The sequence below is a fragment of the Mobula birostris genome, chromosome 15, assembly GCF_030028105.1.
Source record: "Mobula birostris isolate sMobBir1 chromosome 15, sMobBir1.hap1, whole genome shotgun sequence".
Taxonomy (NCBI): Eukaryota; Metazoa; Chordata; class Chondrichthyes; order Myliobatiformes; family Myliobatidae; genus Mobula; species Mobula birostris.
In genome coordinates, this window is record NC_092384.1 from 42,881,119 (window position 1) to 42,895,912 (window position 14,794).

The window sequence follows — 14,794 nt, forward strand, 5'->3', positions numbered from 1 at the left end:
CCCTCAATGTAGTCCGGGCGGGGGAACAGGTGGTTGTAGACTCGGAGGTGTGTGCGGTTTCCTTCTCCGCATAGAAGGTGTGTTCCCCGGGAGAAGGACACACAATTCGACTTACTACAGGTACAGGTGATGCTCTGCCCTTTGATCGAGGGGCGACACTGCCTTCTTTCGCAGACATTGTATAGGCAGGTGAGGGGTGTGCAGGCAAAAATGTCGGAGCATCCCCATCCTGTCCTGTTGTAACAGTTCTCATAGCCTGGGCCTCCCCGCAGGGGTTTGGGGTTGCCCTCCCATCAGAGGTCTCCCTTTAACCATTCCATACTGTAACGGTGGTCACTACTTGTCCATGTAATGTTAGCCGGAGGAAATAGTCTGCCAGAGGGGCCTTGGTGGGATCATAGGTAAGTTTCACCCTCTTTTCCTTAGGCAGGGTACTGTCGCGGGGGACGCACCGGAAAGGTTGGTAGGTTCAGTCCCAGTGTGAGAAGATAGTGAATAGGGAGGAGACACTCGTGGGGGGAGGATAACAGACGATAGTGGTTCCAAATATCGTCTATGTACCTTTTGAAAGTAATTTTCACTGATATATCCCAAGGGGGGAGGGGGCCTTCCAAGCATGGAGCTTTCGGTGAAACCCCAATTCCTTCTTTTTTCTCAGGGTGCCCCTCTTTGAGCCCACTAAGGATGTTGAGGTCCCTTTTAGGGCTCCCCGGGAACACCTTCCTTTATAGGACTGGTTTTCTAGTTGGTTCTCCATTCAGTTCCTTCTGCAGTCAAAATCAAACCTGCAACTTCGGTACCGACATGGGAGGACGCAAGAGTTCCTTCCGTCCAGGACTAGCCCAGCGGTCCAGTTGCTCGAGCTTTCTGGTACAGTAATTGATCTTGGTAATGTTCCATTCCACTAATTCATCATCCCCGTCACCCTCACACATCAGAACATCCTGACTGCAGAGATGATATACCCTATTTTCCCGCTCTGTATCGCAGGTTTGTACTCATCCCCTAATCCTACCCATAGTTCCTACTATCCCTAAAAGGATATAAACAATCAAAGTTATTCTACCTTCCATCCCCCCGGGCACGGTTTTAGGGCTGCAGTACTCCAAAAAGACAAAGTTCAATCATACACCAGGGACAATCTTAGTACAATTATCAGTACTCTTTTAGTCCTTCATAGTTCTTGGTGATTCTGGGTCCCAGCGTTTGCAGTCGCTCAGATGGATCCAGTGCTCTTGTCCTTCCACCTTGACCGCTGAAGAGGTCTGCAGGAGGACCTGGTGCGGTCCCTTCCACCGAGGTCCCAACTTTGGTCTTTCCTAGTCTCGGATCAACACCCATTCGCCAGGTTCGGGGTTAAGCCAGTCGTTGTCATTTGCTCCCTCCTTACAGGCTTCCACAACCTGAGTATGGAGGAACTTCAAAGAGAGTGTTAATTGCCTACAATAGTCCTGTAATTCTTGTCCCATTACTTGTAAATCCACTACGGGAGGGGGAGGTCTGTCACTGTCCCAGGGAGTCCTACCAGGTTGTCCATAAACTATCTCTGCTGTGGTTAGTCCTGTCCCAATCTGGGGAGTGATCCGCATATGATATAATGCCAGCGGAAGCACTTTCAACCTGTTCTGTCCGGTCTCTAGGGTTAGTTTAGTCAATTTGTCCTTTAGTATCCCATTAACCCTTTCCACCAGTCCTGCCGCTACAGGGTGGTGGGAGCAATGGAACTGCTGGTCTATCTTTAGTAATTCACAGAGTTCCTTACTGATCTTTCCAATGAAGTTTGAAGACAATCGACAGGGGATTCTAAATCGTGGTATGATGTCCTTTACTAGTATCTTAACCACCGTACTTGCTTTGTTATTGGTGGTTGGAAAAGCCTCTATCCACTGCTAAACACATGTACTATCACCAAGCAATATTTGTAACAGTGTACTCGAGGCAGCTCAATAAAGTGCATTTGTAACACTTCATAAAGGCCCTCCTGGAAGTGGAGTTCAGCCTCTTTCGCATTTGATAGATTTTCCAGGGTTTACCTGCTGGCAGGTTAGGCATCGCCTGGCTCTATTCTTTGCTGCCTCCTGCATGTTAGGGCTCCACCAGGTTCTTAGCAATATCGCACACATTCCCTCCTTACCCAGATGTGTATCAGTGTGCAGTTTATCGACAAGAAGGGGTAACCATGCATCTGGGGCATATATTTGTCCCGCTGGTGTCTGCCGGAGATGCGTTACAGAGTCCTGAACGCAATTATGATCGCGCCACAGGTCAATTTCAGCCTCGGGCGTACCCCTGGGACTGCAAAATGGTGGATATGTCAGGACCATTAGGGGGTCTGCGTGATAGCAATGCACGCTGTTCTGTGCTCACTTCCCAGGGGCCAAGTAGGGATGCCTCATTCACTGCTGCGTCGGCGTGGGAGTTACCCTGGGTCACCGGAGAGGCCTCTGTTAAATGGGCAGCGCATTTGATAATTGCCAGTTTGGAGGGCAACAGTATGGCTTTAAGTAAGTTGGAGATATAATCAGAATTGGCAATAGGTTTGCCCGTCGAGGTCTGGAATCCGTGCTGCACCCAGAGGGACCCGAAGACATGGGCGACGCCAAAGGCATAGCGGGAGTCCATATATATATTTGCGCTGACTCCCGAGGCTAAAATGCAAGCCCTAGTAAGGGCAAACAATTCTGCCTTCTGGGCCGAAACGGGAGGTTTAAGGGCCGCTGCTTCTAAGGTCTGGGAGGGGGATGTCACAGCATAGCCAGCCACCCGGTTGCCTGCAGGGGAGATTGAAGAGGATCTGTCCACGAAAAGAGGTCCGGGTTGGGTAGTGCATGGTCAGAAAGATCAGGTCGGGGGGAGGTAAGAAAGTAGTTAAGTTCTATGCAAGAGTGAGGGGGGTTGGTTAGGGGTGTCGGTGGCTCCTGTAAAAAGGACACTGGATTGATAGCAGAGCAATATTCAGAAGTAAGGAAAGGGTTCTGAAGGAGGGCAATCTGGTATTGATTAAGGTGGGCCTGGTTAAGATGTTGGGTACTGTGTGTAGTGAGCAGCGCCGTCATCATGTGGGAGGTATAAACTGTTACTGGTGCTGAAGGGTGATATTAGCAGCTGCCGTGACCATGCTGTAGACGGCAGGAAATGCTTTAGTACACGGGGGAAAGCCCTGTGCCACTGGGTCCAAGACTACGGAATAGTAGGCAACCGGACAGCGTTGGTCTCCGTGTGTTTGTGCCAAAACCACTGTTGCACAGTCCTAAGTGGGAATTGTCAGGTCAACGGAGACCAGTCATTCCCGGAATCATGATCAAAATTAGAGTTGGGGTCTGGATCATCAGGGTCCTGGGGGTCCAGGGTGGGGCCATCGCCCAACAGCCCGTCAGCTGGGCGAGCCACCGCATTGCGCTTCGGCCGGGGCGTTGGGACTAGAATCTGGGAGTGCTGTGTGGTCTGCGAGCGAGTTTGGGTAGCAACATAGTCCGAAAATTGCGGGGTACCTGATCCACCATTAGTAATAGTCCCCAGAAGTTTGGAGGATGCTGGGACGGGGGCCGTCACAGGGGTTGATGTGGGGGTAGGAGAATAGCGGGGTGGTTTCCAGACCTGACCTGAAGGATTTGGTAAACCGGATGGGCGAGGAAGTGGGATTTCTGCAGGGGCTGAAGGAACTATTACATCCTCATTGTCAGTTTCTTCGCCGGTGTCAAATAAAATCTGCAGTCGTGACATATCCAAAGGTGCACCTTTCCTAGTTGATTTAATTTGTTGTTTATCAAATAATTCACGTAAGGCCTTTAAAACCACATATGGTCGGACCTGGCCCTGATCATCAGTAGTAGGGATGTGTCATTTTTTTTTTTGGCATTTTCTAACCAGGATGTCTATCTAGAACGCTCATTTGATCTGTCCGCTACTTTTACCCACTTCGTAATCAAATCTTTCCATTATTGAGAGCAATTTTGCTTCTAGACTTCAGTCACTGCTTTTTTGTATTTGTCCAGGTCCCAAGTTCCCCCCAACGGCCAATTCCGCCCCCCCCCATCTTGTATTTAAGCGCGCACTAAGGCGTCTTAGATTCTTTTCTAGCTCCGGATTCTCCTTACACATCTTTCCGAGTGGGGTGGTAATGTCCCCCTTATCCAAAGTCTGACCCATGTTTATCACTTTACTCCCCCATCCACTTCAAGGTCCTGACCTTCGCGTGGGGGATTTCCCCTCTTAACAACCGGTCTAAGGCTGGATGCAGTTTCAGTGAAATATCACCCGCCCCTCCCCGATTCTTTTACTGCAGTACTCGCGTGCGAGGCAACCCCAACTCAGTCACTCGTAGAAAAGCGAGATTTCCACTAGTTCACAAGTATACCCCAAAACGTTTTTACAGCATCCGGATAGACTGCAGGGGAGAGCCACTTCCCCTGTGTTTGGCCAAACGTCTGCTCTGCCCTGTGCCGATCAATTTAATCTACACGCCCCATCCCCTCCCACGCCAGTTAGAATGGTTACCAGCTTCAAAATGTAATAGGTTACTGCCATTAACCTGCTGACCAATTTGCTGTAACACACTCAAAGAAAAATGTAATAGATCACTACCAATGATCCGCTGCCCAATTTATTAGCACCGGCAGGCTTTAATACTCACAATACTTCGGGAATTCTAACCCCTTATTGAGGTCCCGGACCTCCAAAACAAATCCTGCGCGTTGGCCCCTGGCCTCGGAGTCCCGGACTCCCTGTTTTTCAGACACTATTTCTCATACAGATTCTCCTGTCAGAAATCAATCAACGTTAAAACCACTTACCCTCGTGGCCTCTACCGACTGTGGTCCGTGGAGTCCGCTGAGCAGCTCAACAGGAACCCTGAGGGGAACAAGCAACCAAAGGAGACCGTGAGAGGACTGGGGGAAAGTCACCCCGTGGACCCGTCCGTCTCAGCGGCGTCCAGTGGATCGCTAGTTCACTAACACCAGGATCGCTGGAGGCTCCCGTTGGGACTCCGGGCTGGCTCGCCAAATTGTCCATACCGATTCGTTATTCAGTCGGAGAAAACACTCAGAGGCCACTTTTTCGCTCGATCAATTCTTTATTTAATTTGATCCGAGGAGAGGTAACCAACATATGCATCTGCAGCGTCTGGCAATCAACTCTGCCTAGCCCGAGTACAAGGTTACATTTATATCCAAAAAAAAAGGTTTCAGTTAGCACCTGTTTCCCCTGTCCATGCTTAAGACGGTTTTGTGGTTAGCAATTTCATCATGGTCACAATAGCTTCACGTGCAGAGGTACAGGTCAGTAAGCGCTTCTATTCTAAGAGATGAGCATGCAGTTGCAACATCCTAACCGTGCCCGGTTCTGTTGTCTAGTTCACGCCCCTGCTATATTTTCCAGGTCACATACACCATTTAACCCTTCCTATTCTGTACTCTAACCCCCTTTTCACTTAAACACACACACACACATATGTGTGGGGTTCTCTTTTTTCCTTCTTTTTCTTTTATAAATTTCTTTTTCATTAGCATTTATATGTTTTTTCTTCAGCTTTATTAATTATATATATACTAATTTGTTGAATCTCTGTATTTTATAGCTGTAGAAGATTATATTAATAAAAAGATTTTAAAATGAAATGAAATAACACATATAGGTGATTTTAAAAAATGATGCATTATAGGAAAATCTCAAGGTGATTTTCATGATCAGCAGCCTAAAATCCATAAGATACACACAAAAGTATTCAGGAAGCAAAATCTTCGTTGCCCAGTGTTATCTGCACTGATTTTATTCATTTAGTCAATGAAAAGAACGTGGCAGCTTACACTGGATGAATTCCTGTGTAGATAACTTTTAGGAAATAATGCACAGTTTTATAGTACTGTAGTAGCATTGGTAACATTCTAATTTGTTCTGTATTTCATTTAATTACATTATTTGTTACTCAAGTTTTACGGTAGTTTGACTTTTTTTTAATACCTTTTTAACTATTTCCATGAAACTTAAGCTCATTGGGGCAGCCACTTAATTGGGCCAAAATGTACTGGTCTCGGTATGTCCCAATTAACCAGAATCCACCTTATGCCTTGTGTCTTCTGATAATTAGTGAAGGTGGTGAGCTCCACTTTCTGAAGTGCTGTTCTAGCTGGAGATCCTTGAAAGCTGAGAAAAGGATAGAAATTTTTAATGAAAACAATGATATATTTATATTTATGCACAAATAATTTGCATTCAAATTCTAGCCAGGTCCTTGTCTGACAAGGAAAATACAAAGTAAACATTCTAAAAATTCTTCTTGTGTACTTGATCAAACACCATTTCAGTTTACTTACCACTGTATTGATTTATGTTTGGCAAGTTTAGCCCATTCTCTGCATTAAACGTCACTTCAATGTGGAAAGTAATAATGCTTCCATTTTCTGTGGCAATTCAAAATGTCAAGTATTTGCTGAAATACTTGCAATACATTGCAAACTGTTCAGTTTTGTAGGTTTTTCTATGCATTTTCTATTATTTCAAATAGAGTTTCAGTGAAATATCCATTTTCACCCATCAGTTTATATGAGGCTGTAGGTGTTAAAATAATAGTTAGGACCATTTTGCTTTTTTTCAGGTATGAATTGTTTCTCCCTTTGCATGAGCTATGGAAACAGTACATTCGAGATCTATGTAATGGCTTGAAACCTCAAGCGTAAGTACTGTCATTGTTTTGCAAAATGCACACGTTATTACTCTATATGTGAACTTGAAGGACCTGTGTGATTAACTGCAACAAGACCGAGATATCATTCAGAAATGTAGAGCAACACACATAAAAAGCTGGTGGTTGTTGAGCTGTACAGATAACAGTGTGACCATCTTCTGAACATTGGCATTATTGCTGATGAATCACATTTTTCAGGAGCTGAGAATTTTGTGGAGTGTGGGTGTACAAGGCACCATTGATCAGAAGCATATTCTGACATATGCCACACACCATTCCAACATGGCAATATTTTATTTATCTTTCATCTTTGATGGGCCAAGTTATGAACCTTTCAGTCAATACCACTGTGGAAACTCTTTGTCTGAAGGTAAAACTGTAGGGAGATAGTCACCCCTAAGTTTTGCAGGAGGCAGGTACCTGGATGACATTCAGGAGAGGGCAAGGAAATGGGCAGACAGTACCTCTATGGCTGGTTTCCTCAATAATAAGTATACAGCTTTGGATACTTTTGAGGTTGGTACTGGATCCCAAGAGAAATATGTAGAATGTGTCACGTGACCGGCAACAATGAATATAGAAATTGAGTCAGTTTTATAAACAAATAAACATTTATTGAACTCTGCTTAAAATTAGTAAAAAGATAAACAAAAACCTTAACCGGAAGTAAACTGCTATGCCGCCATTTAACAAACTGCCAAACTCAGTACTAGTTCTTAAAGCGGTACGTGCGAACACAGTATTAAATTGTTAAATTGGAACACAGTTCTTAGAGTGCTAAATCTGAAAGTCCAAGATATTTATACAGTCAATTAGGAGAGACTTTCCTGAAGTAAAGAATTCCTCGAAGACATGACGTTACTGCTGATCCCAGCTGGAACCTGCCTTGTCCGCAGGATTCACGACGACGGAAATAAAACGGTTTAAAGGCACTGACCTTTTCCCTCTGTAGACTAGATACTGCACAACCTTTCCTGCTGCTTTTAGCAAAGGTTATCTCATGCAGGTCAATCTTACTGGAACAAATTCAGTAATAGTCAATCCTCTCCAGAACCGCCGAACGACTCCTTCAGGTTCCTGTCTTCACTCTCCATTACTACTGAAAATGTACATCAACAAACCTGGCAGCGATTGTTGAAACTACCGGCCCAACACTTCTGTACCTTACAATAGAAAGTAAAACTCTGTTTAAAAACTATACTGCGTCATGAGACTAATACGCATCGTAGAGGAGTATCCGACTGACGATCTAACTGAAAACTAACTGCATCACCAGGGGTCTACACTTATATACCTGGTGAGAACAGGTCATCACATGAGCTCACATCAGCGGGAAAATTACATCATGTGACCTCTGCAAGACCATTACATCATCCTCATAAGACAATCACAAAATATCCATGAAGTATGTAACAAATGTCAACAAGATGGCTTTTTAGAGCAGCTTGTGTTTGAGCCTACTAGGGGATCAGTTAGGTTGGATTGGGTGATCTGTCGATTAGGGAGCTAAAGGCAAATGAACCCTTTGGGGACAATGAACATAAAATGATATTTTTCACCCTGCAATTTGAGCGAGAGAAGCTAAAGTCAAATGTATCAGTATTACAGTGGAGTAAAGAGAATTGCAGAGGTATGAGTGAGGAGCTGGCCAAAGTTGATTGGAAGGGGGCAATAACATGGATGACGGCAGAGCCGCGATGGTTGGAGTTTCTGGGGTCAATTCAGAAGGTGCAGGATAGATATACCTCAAAGAATAAGAAGTATTCTAAACCATGGATAACAAGGGATGTCAAAGGCAAAATAGAGAGCATATAATAGAGGAAAAATAGTGGGGATTTAGAGGATTGGGAAACTTAAAAATCAACAGAAGGCAACTAAAAAGCCAAAAAGGAGGAGAAAAATGAAATATGAAGGTAAACTAGCCAGTTATATCAAAAAGGATACCAAAAGTTTTTTTTTTTAGATATATAAAGAGTCAAAGAGACGTGAGAATAGACATTGGACCGCTGGAAAATGACGCTGGAGAGGTAGTAATGGAGGACAAGGAAATGGCAGATGAATTATATAAGTATTTTGCATCAGTCTTCACTGTGGAAGACACTAGCAGTATGCTGGAAATTCGGGAGTGTTAGGGCCAGAAATGAGTGCAGTTACTATTAATAGGTGCATGGGAAGTTGGAAGGTCTGAAGCTAGATAAGCCATCTGGAACAGATGGACTACACCACAGGGTTCTGAAAGAGGTAGCTGAAGAGATTGTGGAGGCGTTAGTAATTATCTTTCAAGATTCTGGCATAGTTCTGGAGGACTGGAAAATTGCAAATATCACTCCAAGAAGAGAGAGCGGCAGAAGAAAGGAAATTATAGGCCAGTTAGCCTGACCTTCGTTGTTGGGAAGATGTTGGAGTCGATTATTAAGGATGAAATTTTGGGGTTGTAATATTGAATCAGATTCACAGGTCCGGCAAATGAGATAGGAGGTGCACTGACTTCGAATAGGCATATTAATCACTTATTTACAAACGATAAAAATTCAACCAAACATTCATGTTTCACAAGTTACAGTCACTGCAAAGCTGAATACTCAACAAACAGACGTATGTTACACAAACATACTTAGTTAAAAAGTGCGTACAGATTAAACAAAGGAAGAAGAAGAGAGCAAGCCTCTTCCATGTGCTATTTATATACCCAGGATATTTGAAACTGGACGCCAGGTAGTTATCCAGTGTGAAAAGCAGCTGCAGGCGCTAAACTAATCAATCACAAAGGAAGCGACTTTCAACAATCAGAATAAGACACGCCCCATAAAACACTCCACCTCTGGAAAGTTGTGAGCATGATGATCCATCCCTCAGACTATTATGACTCACGAACTCCGAACTAAGTTACACATAAATCACAAGTACAATACCCAGTACTGTAAACCTAATAGTCACCTCCCAGTATGCTATAGTAGTCCACCAGCCTCTCCGTGCCCCAAAAGACCACTAGCCCTGCCCCAGTGTGTAATAGCCAATGAGCTGGTCCCCCACTTAATCTTATATTCTGAAATGTTATCAACCAGATGAGTGATGTTACCCGACCCCTCGGGAATCTTGGTGTAGCATTCGTGACCGGTAACAGTACAAGTCATAGTAGTCATAGTCATACTTTATTGATCCCGGGGGAAATTGGTTTTCGTTACAGTTGTACCATAAATAATTAAATAGTAATAAAACCACAAATAGTTAAGTAGTAATATGTAAATTATGCCAGGAAATAAGTCCAGGACCAGCCTATTGGCTCAGGGTGTCTGACCCTCCAAGGGAGGAGTTGTAAAGTTTGATGGCCACAGGCAGGAATGACTTCCTATGACGCTCTGTGTTGCATCTCGGTGGAATGAGTCTCTGGCTGAATGTACTGCTGTGCCCACCCAGTACATTATGTAGTGGATGGGATACATTGTCCAAGATGGCATGCAACTTGGACAGCATCCTCTTTTCAGACACCACCGTCAGAGAGTGCCATCTTCCTTATCAGCAGGTAATCCAAGGCCATTGAAATCAGTTCCTGGGTCAGTCTGGCTGTACCATGCTGAGAAAGGCTATCATTCAAAGCATCCTTCCTATGTAATAGCCCTCTTACCGACCAGCATGGGCAAGGGCACTGGACTGGCATACATACAGCACTACATATCAAGCACACCACCCTGTGTGAATAATGGGTAGGCTTAGGAACTACATATCAGTGCCATTTAGCTTCCATCCAACAAGTACCCAGCTTCACAACTCCATTTAGCATAGACACAGCTGTCCCAGGATACTGCTCTTGCTCACACTTGCCATGCACCTTGCACCTTGTACCTTTACTCAACATACCACTTACACTACACTCCCTGTCAGGTGCGGAAATCACTTTATGAGTCAGGACATTCCAATTATATAAATGCTACGTAAAATAAAATACCAGCCCTTAAAGGACTCACTCCACCCGAGCTATTAAGGCTCAAGTCCCTTAAGGCTGTTACCATACTCTAGGTTAAGGTTAGCTGGAATGGACGAGTACCTCCCAGCTCCCCCATAACAGAATGCATGCCAAAATCCAAGAAGCCAGATAATTTCCCCCAACAGTCTTCATCGTCAAAGAGATCACTATCAGTGGCATACCTTCTGAGATGTAATAAAGAGTCTTCAAACAACTTCAGCAATCTGACCCATTGATTCAGTATGCAAATTCAAATGCCACCCACAGGAATGTATAACAGGATCTCCCACCACAAACCAGCATTCACCGCTTTGCCATTCTGTTGTGCAGGGAGATACAAATGATTAGTCACTGGATATTTTGAAAACACAAAAGCAACAAAACTAGTAGAATTGCTCCCCAAATGCTCAATTCCCTCTGACATGTGGACATCTCATATCCGAAATAAAGTTGCCCAAAAAGGGGATTGGGAGTCCCCTAAAGATTAAGTTGCAGGTTGAGTCAGGGTGTGAGGAAGGCAAATGCAATGTTAGCATTTATTTCGAGAGGACTGGGATATAAAAGCAAGGAAGTAATGCCGAGGCTTTATATGGCACTGGTGAGGCCTCACTTGGAGTATTGTGAGCAGTTTTGGGGATCCTTATCTAAGAAAGTATGTGCTGACACTGGAGAGGGTTCAGAGAAGATTTGTGAGAATGATTCCAGGAATGAAAAGGTTATCCTTTGAGGAGCGTTTGATGGCTCTGCGCTTATACTCATGGAAATTTAGAAGAATGGGGGGGGGGGACTCACTAACATCAATCAAGTGTTAAAAGGCCTAGATAGAGTGGATGTGAAGAGGATGTTTTCTACACTGGGAGAGTCTGGAACCAGAGCAAACAGCCTCAGAATAGAAGGACATTCATTTCAAATGGAAATGAGGAGGAATTTCTTAAGCCAGAGTGGGGTGAGTCTTTAGAATTCATTGCCACAGGCAGCTGTGGAGGCCAAGTTATTGGGTGTGCTTAAGGTTGATAGTTTCTTAATTAGTGAAACACTACATGGCGGAGGTACGGGAATGGGATTGAGAGGGAAATGGATGGGCTGTTGAAATGGCAGGCCAAACTTGATGGATTGAATGACCTGACTTTGCTCCTATGACTTATGGTGTTCCAGAGGGTGGCTTATGTTCACCTTCACACGATCATTTGGAAGTAGGCATTGATTCTGGTCCTGCCAGTGATACTAACAGCTCATAAATGAATGGAATAACAGTGCAAGTAGGAGTTTATGGAACCTGGCTAGAAACAAAGACACCAGTCTGTCAGTAGATAAACTTACAGAGCTTTTATTCTTAAATTCCTTCAAGGACAAGTATATAAAAGAAGTTTAAGTTATCAAGCACTACAGCTTAAGGGATACTGCTTTCAATTTTACTCAGTTCTGTAAATGTTGCTTGGAAGTATTTATTAAAAAAACTGAGTGAATGGTAATATAAATTTATTGAGATACTGCGGGGAATAGGCCCTTCTGATCCTTTGAGCCTCACCGCCCAGCAACTCCCAATTAACTCTAGCATAATTGCGGGATAATTTACAATGACTAATTAACCTACTAACCATAACCAGTATGTCTTTGGACTGTGGGAAGAAACCGGAGCACCTAATGAAAGTCCACACATTCCATAGGGATGATATACAGATGCCTTACAGATTATGTTCGAATTGAACTCTGAGCTCCAACACCCAAGCTGTAAATGCATCACGCTAAGCACTACACTACCGTGGCGTCCCATATATCCAGATACTTTGGGGCGATGATGCTCATTAAACTGAAACGAAAGAGACAGTGATAGGTGTAAATTCATTTTGTTATATTCCTTTTCAGGGTTATTGGACAAAGGGACATTGAATGTATATTTTTAAATAAGTTTTTTTTTCCAAATCCCACAACTTTATATAAATCAGAAATAATTTACTTTCTAACAATGAGCCCAACATGTCCTTAACTTTAGGGAAGTATCTCAGTTATGGAAGTGGTGTGAGATAAATTACAATGGTGTAAAGGAGATTCTAAGTTTTTATTGTGTTTCATTAATGTTGAAATCTTTCTAAGTTTATCGATGCACATGGCTAAAATTTTAAAGGCTAAAATTTTAAAAACTAAAATGTTTTAAATTAAGTACTAACAATTAAGTAGCAATTTAGTAAAACCTGTTGAATGTCTGCTGACATGTAAAGGATATCAGTGCCTTTGTGGTTGTTATACAATGTTTCTAAAACATTCATAGGTCAACGAATATGATCCAGACAAAGCTGATGAAGGCAGACTTTCATGGAGCCATTGTGACAGGTACATAGATTTTTACAGTGTAATAAGCAAAAGTACAAAAAACTCCCCTTGTAGAAGATATAGTGGATTCTAGTTAATTGGGCCTTATGTTAATTGGGGCAGCTGCTTATTTGGGACACTGTGCCACTTAATTGGGTAGAAGACTGTTGCCAAACAGTTTCTAACTAGCGTCAGTCACATTCACTTGTTTGGCCGTTAAGACAGTACACTATACTTAGAACAAACAGTTTTTAAATAACATCAGGTGTGTTTGTTTGTTTTCAAAAGGCAGTGAATTTTTGTTACTGATAGTTCATGAGAAGTGAGCAGTAAGGCAATTCAGAACTGTTTTTCTCACAGCTGTTTTACCCATGTACCTGAGATTTATTTTCTTGTGGGTATACTCAATAAATCCATAATAGAATAATAACTATAATAGAATCAATGAAAGGCAACAGCAAATGGGCTTTTCACCCGTGTGCAAACACAGAAAGAAAATAATAATAATAAATATATATAAGCAATAAATATTGAGAACCTGGGATGAAGATGCCTTGAAAATGAGTCCATAGGTTATGGGAATATTTCAGTGATGGTAAGTGAAGATCAGTGAGGGTATCCCCTTTGATTCAAGAGCCTGGTGGTAATAACTGTTCCTGAACTTGGGGGTGTGAGTCCAGAGGCTCCTGTACCTTGCAAGAAGAGATGTCCTTGATGATGGATGCTGCTTCCTTGCAACAACGGTTCGTGTAGATGTGCTCAATGGTGGGGAGGGCTTTATCCGTGATAGACTGAGCCGTATCCACTTCTTTTATGTAGGATTTTCTGTTCAAGGGCATCGGTGTTTCCATACAAGACTGTGATGCAACCAATTAATATACTCTCCACCACGCATCTATAGAAGTTTGTCAGAGTTTTAGATGTCATGCGAAATCTTCACAAGCTCCTAAGGAAATAGAGGTGCTGTTATGCTTTCTTCGTAATTAAACTTACATGTTGGCACAGGATACCTTCTCTGAAATAACACTGAGGAATTTAAAGTTGCTGAACCCTCAGCATCTCTGATCCTCTGATGCAGACTGGCTCATGGACCTCTGGTTTCCTCCTTCTGAAGTTAATAATCAGCTCTGTGGTCTTGCTGACATCGAGTAAGAGGTTGTTGTTATGGCACCTCTCAGCCAGATTTTCTATCTCCCTCCAATATGCTGATACGTCACCGCCTTTGATTCAGCCGATTGAGAGTGGTGACATCTGCAAACTTAAATGTGGCATTGGAGCTGTGCTTAACCACACAGTTATAAGGGTAAAGTGAGTAGAGCAGGGGACTAGTCACACAGCCTTGTAGTGGACCTGTGCCGATGGAGATCGTGGTGGAGATGTTGTTGACAATCCAAACTGACTGGGGTCTACAAGTGACAAAATCAAGGATCCAATTGCACGTGGAGGTAATGTGGCAAAGGTCTTGAAGCTTATTGATTAGTTTTGAAGGGATGATGGTATTGAATACTGAGTTGTAGTCAATGAAGAACATCCTGATGTATGCATCTTTGCTGTCCAGATGTTTCAAGGTTGAGTGAAGAGCCAATGAGATAGCACCTCTGTGGGCCTCTTTCATCACCAATGTCGCAAAATTGTGGATGAAGTGCTACTGGACGATAGTCATTGAGGCAGTCTTCTGTGTACTCCTCAGGCACCGGTACGATTATTGAAGCTTGCTTGATCAGGTAGGTACCTGAGACGGCCAAAGCGAGAGGTTAAAGATCTCAGTGAACCCTCCAGCCAATAGATTGGCAGAGGTCTTTAGTACTTAGCCAGGTACCCCGTCTGGGCCAGAA

The 14,794-nt window shown here is 43.4% G+C and overlaps 1 protein-coding gene across 1 annotated transcript in view; it reads left to right on the forward strand.

Moving 5' to 3' along the window:
* Positions 1–14,794, forward strand: part of pop4 (POP4 homolog, ribonuclease P/MRP subunit) — a 39,521-nt gene that overhangs the window by 15,839 nt on the left and 8,888 nt on the right. The window contains exons 4-5 of the mRNA XM_072279656.1: positions 6,596–6,673; positions 12,919–12,980. Of these exons, the coding sequence (XP_072135757.1) occupies positions 6,596–6,673; positions 12,919–12,980 (140 nt within the window). The remainder of the gene's footprint in view (positions 1–6,595; positions 6,674–12,918; positions 12,981–14,794) is intronic.